The sequence below is a fragment of the Hibiscus syriacus genome, unplaced genomic scaffold (genome assembly GCF_006381635.1).
Source record: "Hibiscus syriacus cultivar Baekdansim isolate YM2019G1 unplaced genomic scaffold, ASM638163v2 tig00109972_pilon, whole genome shotgun sequence".
NCBI classification, from domain to species: domain Eukaryota; kingdom Viridiplantae; phylum Streptophyta; class Magnoliopsida; order Malvales; family Malvaceae; genus Hibiscus; species Hibiscus syriacus.
This window is the reverse complement of record NW_024062543.1, coordinates 1,747,007-1,763,090: the sequence shown is the minus strand read 5'-3', so window position 1 is coordinate 1,763,090 and position 16,084 is coordinate 1,747,007. Positions and strand designations below refer to the sequence as shown.

The following is a 16,084-nucleotide window of genomic DNA, read 5'->3' as shown; positions in this document are numbered from 1 at the left end:
ACTCCAAAATTTCTGAGGTAAGGAAGCCTGAGCTAACATTGTCAATCCTGTTTGAACAATGTGCCTATGCTTCCTCTCAGCCTTACCATTCTGCTCCGAGGTACCAGGGCACGAGAGACGATGCTGCAATCCATTGGCACAGAACCATTTTCGAAGTGGTTGATACTCCCCACCACCATCAGTCTGCAGTGCTTTAATTTTATATCCAAACTGTACTTCAACAAAATTTGTAAAATCAAGAAAACATTGAGCCACCTCAGACTTACGTTTCAAGAGATACACCCATGTATAACGACTACAAACATCAACAAAGGAGACATAATAACGAAATCCCTCAGTGGAGCATACAGGAGCTGGTCCCCAGACATCAGAGATAACAAGTTGGAAAAGCTCATTATATTCAGTCAAAGATTTACAAAATGGCAACTTATAAGATTTCCCTTGCATACAAGCAGAACACACATTCACTGCTTCAGTTTTATTGAAAACAAAACTACACGACTTCAAAACACGTTGAACAATATCAAGAGAAGGATGACCAAGACGCTGATGCCAAAATTTCAAAGACACCGGTGACTTCAAGACATTATTCACCAAGCAAGAAGACCTCTGATCCTCACAAGGCAGCAGCTGATACAACCCGTCATCCGTGAGCCTCCCTCGAAGCAGAACCACTTGAGTCCGAGCATCCTTCACAAGACATTCAGAAGGGTGAAATTCCATGAAGACACCATTGTCACGTGTGAACTGAGAAATATACAATAGCTTTTTCTTTATGTTAGGTACGTGCAACATATTTTGTAAAATTAAAGGCTTCCTATTTGAGCTCAAAAAACCTTGACCAACATGAGCAATTGAAATACCATCACCATTACCCATAAGCAAGGAATTACCACCCGTATAAAGAGTACCTGATTGAAACACAGAAATATCATTTGTTACATGATGTGTAGCACCAGTATCAGGGTATCACAAGGAGTCGGTTGATGCTGAAGAACAAGTCCCGGAGTCTGTTGGAACAGGGGACGCATATGCTGCTGAACTAAGAGTCAAAAAAGAGGGGGATGTACCATGAGGACCACAAGAGGTATTCGAAGCAAAACCAGGAGAGAAGCCAGGAAAGGGGTAATATCTAGGAGCATACGGGGAAGGAAAGTAAAACGGAGTGGGAACAAAGTTTGAACGAGAATGCATGGAGGTTACGGTGTGAGCATAAGGTTGTCCACCAGATTGTGAGTGTTTAGCAGAATTCCCAGCACCAGTGGGCTTCGAGCCATTCTCTTGCATCGACTCAGACCCGAACACACCAGTGTAGTCTCTATCAAAATGATGATAACACTTTTGGACCACATGTCCAAACCGGCCACACAACTGTCATTGAGGATGATTATTATTACGCCCTTGACCTTGACCTCGACCACGATATCCATTCGACTGTCCACGAGATGAATAATCCTGTGAGCCCAATATTAACATCTTGAGTTCCATAAGAGTCAGTTTCAGCAGCAGCACCTTCCCGAGAGTGAAGAACAAGATTTGTAGAAAAGTTTTCACTCAAGAACATCTTCTGTCGAGCCTCACAATCTAACAACATCTCAGTAAGAACATCAAGAGAAAAATTTTCTCGTGATGCAATTGCAATAATGGACTCAAACTATATTATAAGTCCAGCTAACACAACATTAACATGTTCATGCTCAGTAACCACACTACCTGAAGCATTCAACAAATCACATATGGATTTGACTTTGGCAAGATGCTCCCTAATCGTCAAACCAGTCTTTCGCTGGGAATGAAGATTATGGTGAAGAGGAGAAATCTTGGCACTGGAACGAGCACCAAACAGACCAGATATAGTATTCCAGATTGACATTGCAGTTGTAAGTCCGGTCAAGTGAGGCAGAACCTCTGTACTCACAGTAGTTAAAAGCCATGAAGCAAGCAGTTTATCTTGTTGGTGATGAGCTGCAAACACTGTATTCTCTTCAAGTTGTCCAGACACATTAGTGATGAACTCATCTGGTGCAACAAAACCTGCAGAGATGAACCTCAGCAACCCATAGCCATCAATTATCAAAGCCACTTGATGCTTCCAAAGAAGGTATGTGGATTCAGTGAGTTTAACAGTGTCATGCTTTGGTATATGTTGAATGCCAAACATACCTCGAGAAGTTCCAGGACTCAGGGAGGAAGTATTCGGAGACACATCCTCGGGATCAACAGTCAAATCAACCATGACACCAAGAATACACTATGTGAGAACTTAACCTCGTGCAACTACTGGAATGAAGAAGAAACAGCGGAAGAAAACACCCAGGTATTGGCAAAAGATACCATGATAAGATAGCAGTTTAGCTATCTAAGAAACAAGAAATGAACTGAAATCTTTTAATTCTTTTATTAATGAAAAGCTGATCTCTCATGAGTTAGAGAGTAGCTATTTATACAAGCAAGAAGAAAATGCAACTGTTGTGCAACAAATCATTAACAACTTAACTGCTCATAACAAGAAGCTAACAAACTGTTCTAGAACTATTCTAGAATTTACAGCACATGCTCGTATACATAACACTAACAAACAGATCATCACCCTTTCATGGCACTGTGGGTCTGTCTTCTCGACTAACCCCAAACTAAGTTCCAAAATATGGGTCTAATCTCGAATTCATTGAGTATCTATCGAAAAACATTGAACCGTTAACCGACCGAAGCTCTACGAGGAGTGCCTTTCCGTTTCTTCGATTGTTTCCTAGGCTTTAAACTCTTTGACACCGATGTTTTTGTCTCCCAGGAGACATCGGTCGATGAAAGGGATGATTGCTTCTCTTCTGTGCTTATTTCCGGTGAATTTTCATCGTACTTCCATGGAAGATCGGAGAAATCTCGTATCGACAATTCGAGTTTACCGGTTCGGTTTCTAGGCTTTGCATGATCAACAGTTGAGACCTGAAATGTGTGCTGGTATTAAGGATTAAAGAAATGTGTTGGGATTCAAGTGTTGGAAATGGGGTTGAATTTCGCAGACCTTGCATGCAATGGAACAAAATCTATTAGGTGAGTCTTGAAGGTATCTCCCACAAGCATCACATGCGGCACCGGTTCTCGATTTCGTCGACGGCTTGGCGTCTTTAGCTTGAGGCCGAGGATTCAAATGCACAGCCTTTTCACCATTGATTTTGTATGTCTGTCGAATGGTTACATAAAACAACGATCATTTCCAATTGCTCGTTCATGTATGCGTATATCAGTGACAATCACAAGAAAATTCTATACAAATTGTGCATTCTATTAAGTGAATTGCATTGAATCCATTACAATTACAACGAAAATTTCGAGAACTAGAAGACCAGTGAGAGGCATTGGGAAATTACCTGAATTTTGGAACTATCAATGTGTTTCTGCATTTCTTGAAGGCGAGCAACATCTTGGTACACATATTTGCAGATCTGAAGTGAAAGATGTTGGCTATGAGCCTCGCAATGCCGGCAAAACCCAAGTCTGCAATCGATGCAGAACACGTTCTTCTCGTTTTTTCTAAGGCCTTGATGTTCAGAGCAAGGGCCAAAGAACTCGGTTCGAAGAAGAGTACTTAGCCAATCTGCTCTCTCCTTTATGAACAACTCGCAGCCCACCTGCAACAACCGGATTCCGAATTCATTCGAATCGGAAAAGGTTACGAACTTCCAAGCTTGTAGATTTACAATTCATTCCAAGATTATAGCTTTGATGGTTAAGAAGTACTCCAAAGCAATGGAAACAATATAGTAAAGCTAATACAGTTTTTTTTTTCATGATTAGAACAAAGTTGCAGTAAATAAATATTTCCTGGGAAACAAACAGACCATGACATCCAGATAACAACAATCACCAAAAGGGAAAAGAAAGTACCCATCATTCAACACTTTACAAATTGAAGAAAAGAAGCAAAATCTCTCACCATTTTCTTTGCTTTGAGTTTTGATATTATAGAAATTCTTATTTGTTCTGCTCAATACTCTAATGAATACACTTTGCACATTAGAATTTGCAGAGAAAGTCAAGGAAAAATGATTCTTTTAAGGAAAAAAGAGAAATAAAGAGAGTGAGAAGAGAAGCCTAGAGAATGTGGAAAAGTGATGATGTGAGGAATGTGCAGAGAAATATATTAAAAATATAAAATAAATATAACAGATAAAAAGGGAAAATTCAGAGAAAAAAAAAAGAAATTGTCAGCAAATGTTTCCTAAGGAGATCCCTAGGCGGGAAAGGTTAATAAATCATCCTGATCGGTGAGCTAAAACTTGATCGGACGGCCATTAAATTTTACAACCATTTTTTAAACAAATAAGTAATTTTCTCTACAATATTCAGAGGCATTAGGTATTAGTATTTAAAGTCATAAATTTAGTATTATCTGCTGAACTTTTTAAATTATATATTTTAAGAAATAATATATTAATATATATATTGATAAATTATTTTATCACACTAGTATAGAACATTTTTTTTAATTTTAAACTATTGATAAATACATTTGTCGATTAACTTTATGTATGTAAACGAACCTAACGTTTATCGAATCATTCGGCAGAAAATTTATTTATGTTCGTTTATTTATTAAACGATTGAACATGAACGAGCACAAACAGAGGGTTCGTTCGTTCATTTATATTCATGAACGTTCGATAATATGTTCATTTATGTTTGTTCGTTTATGTTCATTTATTTTCATTCGATTACTTTAATTCGTTTATGTTCGTTCATTTATATTTAGTCCAATCTCTCTATACCCATTTAAAATATTAAGGCCCATTAAATTTTAATTTGATACTCATTAATATTTTAAAATTCAATTAATTTTAAATACAAATAAAAAAACCCAAAACAATTAAATACAAATTAACTATGAAGTTGCAACTTGTACTAATGAATTTTATGTGATTATTGTTGTCTTGGTTTATGTTAATTTATGTTCGTTTGTCTTGTTTTTTTATGCTCGTTTACATCCGTTTGTTTATGTTCGTTCATTTGTGTTCGTTTATCATTTAAATGAACGAACATGGACGAACACGAACAAACTACATTCCTCAACGAACGAACACGAACAAGAAAGTTTTTGTTCGTTTATTTTCGTGTTCATTCATTTGTTCAGTTAAAGTTAAACGAGCAAACATGAACATACTCGTTTGTGTTCGTTCGGTTCGATTACAGACCTAATTAACTTCTTATCATTTTAGATTAAATAATATGTTGATAAATATCTACATTAATAAAAAAAGGTTAACTACACAGATGATCACATATATTTGTCCTTTGCCTACTTTTGGTCACTAATTTTAAAAAATATAAGATATAGTCACTTTCGTTATTATTAATTAAGATATGGTCACTTCTGTTTTTATTTAATTAAGATGTGATCATCACAGGTTAACTGTTGTTAACATTGAACAAAATATGTGATGTTATAGTTGGTATAATCACACATTTGGTCCTTATTATTTACATATTCTCTCAATTTAGTCATATTTTTAAATAACTTTAACACAAAATATATATTTTACAATGAAAATAAAAATAAAATATTTTTAAATTAAGTTAATAATAAAATATATTTAATAAGTTAAAATAAAAAGTATTTTTAAGCTAATATATACATATATATATATATATATATATATATATATATATATTGTGAATTTAAATATTTATACACTAAGGTACAAAATAAATACATCATGACCAATGAATGGTCTTGACTTAATGGTTAGATACATGTTTAGTTTCCTAAGTGACCAAGGTTTGAATTTTTTTGCCCCAATTTGCTTTCCTTTCCTTTGTTTTCTTTCAACCGGAGGATGGCACATGTCACTCTTTGATCGGTAGAAGTAAATACATTAAATTAAAATAAAGTGAGTTTTCCAACCGAATAGTGGCACGTCACATCATTTGATAGGAGGATCAAATTTATTTTAATTAATTAAAAATATGATTAAATTGACATAATATGTAAATAATAAGGACCAAATGTGTGATTATATCAAAATATTTAACCGTTGTTAACGATAGATAGCATGTGTGACTACAACTTAATTAAATAAAAACGAAAATAACCCTTCTTTGTGGTTAACCCTAAAAGAATTAAAATGATTGATCACTTGTTTGATTGAAAATTTATATGATCATTTTTCAAAAGAAAATTAATTAACTATTATTTTATGTAAAAAAATTAAAATTTGAAACAAGAAATTACCATTATAAGTACAATATCATTGTTTTTTTTGGATAATTAAAAATTTTATATCCAAAAGGAAGCAGAAACCTGCTACAATATCATTGTTTTTAACGTCTTCACTCATGACGTGATATTCTCATACACGTAATCTCGTGATGTAATTATTTACATAATTACCACGATTATTCATTTAGTTCATCTTATTTATTAGGATATCAAACAATCGAATGATCATTTTAATATCATTAGTGATAAGGTCGTATCGTTACTCTCTTCTTAAACAATCAAATGATCGTTTCATTGGGATGTTTTTAAATTGCACATTTTTAATGATAATTAGTTTATACTTATAATCTTAACATCATTTTATTAAAAAATTATATATTCAAAAGTAAACATTGATAAGCACGAACCAACTTACTTCACCAGTTAAAGGAATCGAGTTCAGAAAATATTAATCTTTTCTTAATTTCGTCTGGATTATGTTTTATTTTAGAGGGCAAATTACCATGTTCATGTTTTGGTCGATAAACTTTTTTTTTTAATTTTATAACTTAACTTTTGAATTATTATGTTCTTGATCACTCAATACATTAAATGAAAAACAAAATGATAACATAGTAAGTTTTTCTTATTATTAATGTAGAAGCCACCTCATTTGTTTTTTTCTCTCTCTTTTTTGTTTGTAGTTCATTATCATCCCAACAATTTTAAAGTTCTTGGAGATTCATCTCTATCTCGTGTCGCCATTGACATTGTCATTCTTCAACGTCTTCTTCGATCACTTCAATTACCAATGAACTCATCTCATTGTTCCTTATTATTTTATCAGTTTTTCTCCTAAAATAAAATTGTGTTACTTCATCTTTAAACCCAAAGGAAAATGACTTTGATCTATGAACTAATGTTCGTCTCCTCTTTCTCCACTTTCTCATTATTAAAATTTGAAGAAAAAAATGCTCCGACACCGAAAAATCAAAAGAAATCCAAAAGGTTAAACTAAAATTTTGAGAAGGAAGATCCTAAGAGTATTTTCACATATTTAAAAGAGAATTTAGGAATCTTTTCATAATTTTAAAAAGATAGATATCTAGTCATAACACCTTTAAATAATTAACGACGGGTTGATAGAAAAATATAACAATGCCAAAATTAAGTGATTAAATTTAAAATTATTATTAACCGATGGGATTGGTTTAAGTAGTAAGCATCTTGATATCGTTTAAGTAGGTCTCGAGTTCGAGTCCTTGTGTATGTAGAAAATTCTCACTTGGACACTTACCCACCAAAGCCATGTGTGTAACCCTGATCGAGCCGGACTAATCAAGATAAAACCTTAAAAATCGGGAGGACAACTGAAAAGAATATTAAAATTATGGGTAAACTATACCATAGACCACCCAACTATAGCCACTTTTCATTTTGACCACTGTTTTTGAATTATTGTCAATCAGACCACCCGACTATTTAAATGCATTAAATCATATCACTTGTTGTTAACTGTTAACAGAAATATCGACGTGGCAGTTAATAAAATTGATATAATTACACATTTGGTCACTGTTACTTATATATTCTATCGATTGGTCCTAATTTTAAAAAATAAAATAAATTTAATATTCGAATCAGATTATGACAGGTGTCGTCACCCGATTGAAAGATTTAATTTATTTTAATTTAAATATTTAGTTTCCACCAACTAAAGGGTGACACGTGTCACCCTTTGGGTGAATGAAAATTAAAGGTGCCAAATAAGGGTAATGGGATTCAACCTTGGGTTGTGTGGATGGCAAAGAATAGCATCCACCACTGGACAAAACTGATTCTTTGCCTTAACTACATGTAATATGTAACTTGTATCTTAGTTTAATTTTAAATTCTTAATATCATATATATCTTAACTTAAATTCACATCTAATAAAATTAAATATATAGTTTATTCTTAAATAAAATAAAAAAAATATTTTAGTCTTTTTTAAACTTACAAAATAGTTTTTTACCTTAACTTAAATATTTAAATTTTATTCTTATAATATTTTACAATTAAGATAAAAAATTATAGTTAAGATAAAAATAAATATATTTATTAAATTAAAATAAGAATAAAATATACATTTTTAAATTAAAATAAAATATATATTTTTAAGTTAATATAAGAATAAATAATATTTAATAATTTTAGTTAAAATTAGAATATATTTAATAATTTATAAGTTAAGATAAGATTAAAATATATTTTTAGTTAAGATAAGAATAAAATATATTCAATAATTTAAGAAAAAATAAAATATATATTTAATGTTAAGACGTGATTTTAAGTTAAAATATATTAAGAATTTAAAATTATACTAAAAACAAAGATACATACTATATGTAATCAATTTTAAACCAAAAACTAAACTTGGCCCAAAGGTTGAGCTATTGCTCTCTCATAGGCCTTGTTGGTTCAAGTTCCTATGGCCCTTTATTTAGCAATGTAAATTTTGTCCTCAGTGACACATGACATGATCTGATTCGAAGATTAAATTTATTTTAATTTTTTAAAATTAGAATCAAATTGATACAATATATAAGTAACAGTGACCAAATGTGTAATTATACCAATTTTATTAACTGCCACATCATCACTTCCGTTAAATGTTAACTGCTAGTGGTTGATTGAATGCAATTAAATAATTGAGTGGTCTATTTTCAAAAAAAAAAAGTTATGCGGTCTGATTGACAAGAAATAAAAAATGGTGGTCAAAATCAAAACAAACTATAGTTGAATGGTCTCTGATATAGTTTACCCTAAAATTATTAAAATTCAGTGACTTAAATAAAAATATGGTCAAATTCGGGACCATATGTTACTTCCACGAAGGCAGCGTTGTCAAATCCACTGTCATAGCCATTGCAAACCCCTGGCTAATAGTGTATGGTCTGTGTCATAATAATTTATACTTTGAAAATTCTTAGGTCCACTTGGAAGATATGGTTCCGACAATTCTTAAAAATCAACAGACTTATAGCCATTGCAAGATTATAAACATTATAATACCAAATTTTATAAACATGATTATAGTACCAAAAATATGATATAAATACATAAACTGAATGATTCAAATGTAAATTTTATAAAATGGCATATAATATCAAAGTGACGTAGGGACAAGGAATGCACTCGGAGACTGGAGGGGTAGAAGTTAAAACCTTTGTATGAAGCGCAATAACTCTCAACTCATCATTTTCTCTACAAAATTGGGTGTGTTTGTTTTTGGGGGGGCCGGGGGGGGGGACCCGAAGAGCCAGATACATGTAAATCCCAGTATCAAGAGTAGACAACTTGCTCTTTCGGACTCGGTTCGCCGTATCTCAAATCTATGTTGCATCCTGCTACTTGATTCACGAGTTCCGGTCGAAACTTCCGTAGCCGTATGGAAGCATAGAAATGATGCAACCGAACTTTTCTGATGATATTCACCTTATATTGTTTCGAATCATTCAAAGTGGAGATGGTGTTTTCTTTTACGACACCTATCGACATACCAAGTTGCATGTTTTTTAAGGCCCATGCCTATCATCACTTTTAGGCTTGTGAGCATGATATAGGTCACCGAGATCAAGAAAAGGATCCAAAAGTGTCTCCACGGCAAGGGACTGTACGGCAGGTGAGCAGCATATACCGGAGTCAGCACTCGAACGACCTCGAGATAACAGAAAACAAATTAAGTACTTGGAAATACTTGCAAGAAATTCAGAGTAGTGATGCCGGTTAACCAGAAACTGAACCATTTTCTCAGAAATGGTAAAATTCGAGCTTTTCCCTAGCACTTTAGAGCCTAGCAAATATAATACTTCCCAACAAAGCCATGATCTTAGCTGTTTCCCCACGGCATCAGCAATTTTCCACCCATGTAAACCATAAACAAAAGGAAGGAAAAGGGAAGAGAGCGGGGCGAACGAGCAAAGAAAACAATTGAACAAAGTATTAACGGGTTCTTACCACACAAGCTGGAGCAAGAGGAACAAAAGTGAGATTTTTTTTGTTATCTTCAGTTTGCATATTTAACGTCTGAAAATGGCATTTTGTTAGTTTAAAGTTGATAATACATCAACAGAAAGAATAAAAAGTATGTGAGAGGGGAAATGGTATACGATTGCAACTTTTGTTCCAAGAAAAACAGTTGGGAGATAATTATCAAATGAAAACACCAATTAGAGAAGCACATACCTGCTTGCACAGATCTTCAAGAAATTCCGAGTATTCAATGGGCTTGATACCATTGAACTTGGCAAGGAATGAATGTTTTATGATATCAATTAACATTTCACAGAAGAAAACCACGAAAGCGTTCTGCAGAGTTCATACACAAAATATGAGCAAGCCATACAAAGTCGTCTGAAGTATTTATGATATTAAAATATCCGAAGGCAGATACTGCCATGATCTTTTATGTACTTACAAAAAAAAAACTTTCAAACCAAGGACTCTGAGCTTCCAGGATATTCTGAGCTAATACGGATACGAGGAATGCTGAAATGTGGAATCGCTCTATTGAATCTGAGAGGAAACATAATAAAATAGTTTATAATAGAACAAAAGGACCACAGCAATTAGCAACACACACAAAAACAAATGCGGGTAAACAACATTTAATATATGTTTCTAATGATGATTTTCCACGAGTTCAATTGTAGCAAGATGGTTCTTACACACTAACAGATATATGTATTGTCACTTCTTGCTCCTTCTAACTAATATTTCCACCAGTATGGAAGTAAAATAAACTTAACAGGAAAATATCTTCAATATTTCACTTGATCTATATATAACCATGATCTGGAAAATGTTACAGTGATGGCTCCTTTTGCAGTTTAAATTCAGCAAGTATCCCAAAAGTCATTAGGCAGTCACAGACAAATACCATAAAATGAAATGTATAAAGGAGCAACTCACCTGCGTATGCGAGATTGTGGATGTTATCCTTGCTAAAGCGTTTAAAGGCATTGCTTTTTATCTCAGCAAAGTTATTGGATACCAGCAAAGCAAATAGTGCGTTATTATGAGCGACAATGCAAGTAGATAACGTAATTGCCTGAGCTAATAAAATAAAAGAATGGAGAAGTAATGATAGTCAAAGAAACAAATAGAACAAGAATATTTAAGAAGCAGGGGGTAAAGAGAGAGGGAGGGAAGGAAAACATTGCTTAAATATAAGGATATTTGAGAAAGCCATAGCCAATGCTTGATCAGAAACAAATCTACGGATCCAGAATCTCATGTTTTCCTGAGAGCAATTTGCTAGTCCTTCTGCAGAATTAAACAGGGTTTGAAACACACCTCCACCAAAATTTTGGCATAATTTATCAAATATCTGCATACAAACACAAAAGAGAACGTCATACAAAATTCAGCCAGAACACCAGCCAAAATATACAAAGTTCAGTGGAATCAATATGGATGAACACACACATTTTTGTGTGTGGTAGAAATAGATCCTACAACGGAGGCATAAAAGACAATCTAATATTTAATATATTCTAGATGAAAGAATTTATTTTAAGCAAAAGCAGTCATACTAAGCAACTCCATATCCATGGCCTTAATCCTTTTCCTTTAGATATTCTTCACATAAAACTTAATAGTTATTATTTCTACCTCAGAAGTGAAATTTCCCAAGACATTGTTAAATAGAACTATTCTAAATACAGGCCATCAGCTGTGATAACCAGTTGTTTAGAAGAAAAAAAATCAATTATAAAGTTCAATGATTAAAAGGCTGGGAGCTTAAATTTCTCATATTTCAATATATAAATTAAAGAATGTTTACTTCTCAACATATAGAAACCTGTCACTCAGTTGCCTAAAATTGGTCTCTTTACATTAGAAATACCAATTTGAACTCCAATCATAGACACTACCAAGGTGTCACATTGTAATCAACTTGAATCTATTAAGTTCCAGCATCACTAGAGTGAAAGATAAAAATCCAAAATTCATGAAGCATCAAAATCTCACAGTTCAGAGAATTATTGTTCATGGTCAAAATTCAGTGTCTGATATGTACTCTTAAATGCATTCATGGTTCTCAGGTTCAGCTGTTTGCTCTCACCTCAAACACATTGTAGACCACGTAGAGTTTGATTGTTCCCTGCCCACGAATCATATGATATATTAGGCTGATATCTGGGAAGACAAAAGCAAAAATTAGAAAAGAAAACCGCTTAGGCAATCAGTACTACTTGTTACTCTTGGGTAGAGCAGTAATTATGCCTCAAAGTCTTAACAAGCACCAACGACATGAGTGTTCTAAATGGTTATATATTACAAACATTGTGCAGTGATATGTCTTGCTACCTGTTTGTCCCAAGAGAATGACTCCACAGGCCAGAATAAGAAAGCAGCCAAAATCACACAGCTCTGCCGCAGAAAGCCTCTTGAACTGCCTGCCACAAATGGTAGGGTTATTTTGCAAGCATTCCAAGTTGCAGAAATTGCGCTATGTGCCAAACAAGAAGAATATTGTAACTTCATATATGGCCCAAAAGAAACAGAAGTAGATAAACTAAAAGAAGAAAAGGGAGAAATAACAATTTTTATAAACAGACACTAAGGAGAGTTTCATTCTAAACTTCCTCATTCTAGGGAATAGAATACATTTTTTATACAAGGAAAAAACAATATTTTATTCTTATCTTTATATTGAGGAAAAAACAGTGAAAACATTTTCAAATTGTCTTCTTCAAGGAGCTTGGCATGATGCCGGCCTTACTGAAGCTTCCAATTGAAAGCATGAACCATAATTCTAATACAATCCTTTTACTACCAGAGGAAAGCTTAAAGAGAGAAAGAATAATTATTTTGACATAAATTTACTACAAGCATGGCATCCAAAACATTTTGAATGAGAAATGAGATGTACATTTGCATGGCACATCTGCATGCATGTATTTCCAACAAATCATATGCATCGAAGTATGTATATATATATATATATATCTACAATATATATAAATAGCTAACCTTGTAGCCAGGAACCTCCAAAGCTTAATCATAATCCTTGTTGGCATGATAGTTAACAAGGACAGAAACGAATCAAAGCAGACAAAGAAGCCAACATCTATAAGCTGAAATAAAATTTTTACTCCTGAGAATATTTCATAAAAAATATAAAGTTAAAGGTTAAAGGAAAATAAATCAATTTGTCTTATCAAAAAAAAATCAATTTGATTATGCAATCCACCTGAAGTAGAACAGTATTTCGGCATTTTAACAAATAGTATAGACATAGTTACTAGAAGAGACAAAATGCAAATCCAATAAACAATGAATGGTAAGCGCAAGCAAACTTGTAACTACTAAAGTGATGAGGTATGCTGTATGGGTAGAGATTACCAACAAAACCATCTTTTCTTTTCCTTTCTGTGACTCTCTTTTTTATTTTATTCCAGTCAAAGTGTAGAAAGGGAAAGCTAATATTACCACTTCACATCTCCATGGCAAGCGGAAGATGGTGTCATACACTCTCTCTCGTTCTTTCTCACTACCAAATGTTGTTGTCCTTCGCAATGAATTTCCACTATACATTTCATCCAAAAAGTATTTTGCCGGTGATTTCTCCAACGAATAAAGGACTGAAACGTGTCATGCCAAAAAAAAAAGAATATATTTTTAACTTACACTTCCAAATTCCAAGAAATATAACTGAAACAAACAAAGAGTGCAGATAAAATGCTCAGTTTCCCTAAATATTCCTTCAAGCAGCAAACTTGTGGTCAGAATCCTTTCATGTCTTAATACCAAGAGAATATTTCTCTATAGAAAATTCTGCCAAGTAGTCGGACTATATGTGAAGAATCTGAACTTCCTAGATCCAACATTCTGAAATAAACATATATATATATATATATATAGCAGTGCATCATGCAAAGATGAGAGATGTCAACCACATGGGCCATGCATTAGTAGCATTCCTTTTTCAAGTTATGCAGAATTTTTACGGAAAATTTTGCTACAAGTTTGTTGTAACATATCCAAACATAACTAAGCCTCAATCACAAGAACTACTTCATATCAAGCTTTGGAACTTTCAGGATTTGACTCATGTAAGGTATATGAAGAGGCTTAATGGACATCATACCCTGTACTCGAAAAACAACCTACACGAGTGAATTACTTTAATGAATTAAACTTATACATTAAAATTAATGCATTTGTATTCTATAAAAGTCTTCTTATCTCTATTCTACACCATCAACTACAATCATTTCAATAACTAGTAATGGTAACGTAAGAGTGATACCATCAACCATGATCGTTGATATAGCTAATACATTCTAATAACAGTTTACTTAAAATCTTAATTGCCTGGAATTGATTCGAAAACACTGATTAAAGTCAATATACCAGCATTTAATTTATATTCGTCCCTAATTTTCTTCTACCAAGTTCCATACCAACATATATTTCCATGAAATTTTCAATCGAAAGATTTGAATAAAAGCTCACAATTGGGGTCCTCTGACATAAGACGCTTCCAATCCAACGACTCAGCTGTCTCCAGCTTCTTAGCCACATTCGCATTAGCCACTGGCTGAGGCGATGCCGGCGGCAACGGATCCTTCTGAATACTCATGCCCACAAGACCCTCCTCCGTCCTGGACGCCACCTTCTCCGTCTCCTCACCTCCTCCAATGACATTCCTCTGTCTCAATTCCCCAAAACCCCACACATTCTGACAAACGCTCTCTTCCATAACCACGACGCTCCCGTCGCCGACATAACTGATCCTGTTGACGCTTCCATTATCCCTGATCCCATAATTCTCGGAATCCAACACGGAGGCGGCGGGGCTACTGCTTCCGCGCTTTTCCGCGACCGGATCTTCCGGGATCACCGCGGAATCAGACGTGAACTCCTTCCTCTTCCTCTGTCTCTTCTTCTTCCGACTACTCCGGGACGGTTTAGCGACGCCGTTTTGGAGTTCGGTCGGATCTGAACCCGATCGGTGAAGCGAAGATCGGAGTTCTCCTTCTACAGAACTACTCTGGCTTAAAATCTCGAATGAGAGCTGCCTTCTCCTGCCTGAGGATTTCAACGCCATCGCTAAACCAACATTAGAGAGAAATCTAGAAAAATAAATAAATAATTTTATGCATACGACGAAGATTGAAATCCAGATTTTGTTTTTAAACTATTGCTTTTGATTTGCTGTTACGTTGAAGGTAGAAAGTGGGGCGCCAGTGGGAACTCAAAGCTGTTGGGTTTTCATCCGGTTTCAAGGAATGTGTTGGATTATGACTTCGCCCCACGAGCTATTGGCGCCAGTGACGACGCTGGACCAATCACGGTCCTACACGTAACACTTTTTTTTTTAATAATAACCATTCGAATAAAAATTTAATGGTTCATTATTATCATTATTTCTCTATTGGAAGGTTTCATTATTTGTTATGAAATCGAAATTCATGATATCTTTTTTATTTGTTTTTATTATTATTATATATATTAGTTTAAAATTAACTAAATAATAATAATAATAAATATTTTTTTCAAAATGTACCAAATTATTGGAAAGATATAGTTAAAAGTTGTTGATGTGAAAAATAACATAAAAATTATTTTAATTTCAAATATATTATTTTCATTCATTATAAAAATTTAATTTGACACTTCTAGATGAAAGTGCATAATATAGTTAAAAAAAGAATTTCTCGTATATTATTCGTGGTTTTTTATTTTCTTAACTAGAATGACATCTACAATATTTGGAAGACATCAAGATTGTAAGGTTTTGTCTTAGTTAATCTGGATCGACTCGCAACGCATATATAATTTTGGTGGGTGAATCTTCTAACAATAATTTTATGCATACACTAGGACTCGAACCT

The 16,084-nt window shown here is 33.7% G+C and overlaps 2 protein-coding genes across 3 annotated transcripts; both read right to left on the bottom strand.

Annotated features, from left to right (window-relative positions):
- Nucleotides 1–2,697: 2,697 nt before the first annotated feature.
- On the bottom strand, nt 2,698–3,892 carry LOC120211318. The gene is made up of 4 exons (XM_039209883.1): nt 3,839–3,892; nt 3,372–3,632; nt 3,026–3,184; nt 2,698–2,946 (listed from the first exon to the last, which is right to left on the bottom strand). The coding sequence occupies exons 1-4, from the start codon at nt 3,890–3,892 to the stop codon at nt 2,698–2,700; spliced, it is 723 nt and encodes a 240-aa protein (XP_039065814.1).
- A 5,568-nt stretch (nt 3,893–9,460) lies between these two features.
- On the bottom strand, nt 9,461–15,424 carry LOC120211468 (protein POLLEN DEFECTIVE IN GUIDANCE 1-like). Of its 2 annotated transcripts, none has more exons than XM_039210000.1 (11): nt 14,703–15,424; nt 13,677–13,828; nt 13,218–13,321; nt 12,552–12,640; nt 12,307–12,380; nt 11,418–11,568; nt 11,151–11,318; nt 10,657–10,754; nt 10,425–10,547; nt 10,197–10,265; nt 9,461–9,897 (listed from the first exon to the last, which is right to left on the bottom strand). In XM_039210000.1, the coding sequence occupies exons 1-11, from the start codon at nt 15,295–15,297 to the stop codon at nt 9,691–9,693; spliced, it is 1,830 nt and encodes a 609-aa protein (XP_039065931.1). In that variant the 5' UTR covers nt 15,298–15,424; the 3' UTR covers nt 9,461–9,690. The 2 variants fall into 2 exon arrangements, with proteins under 2 accessions (XP_039065931.1, XP_039065932.1); XM_039210001.1 differs by having other exon boundaries at nt 12,307–12,345; nt 12,552–12,636.
- Nucleotides 15,425–16,084: the final 660 nt, after the last annotated feature.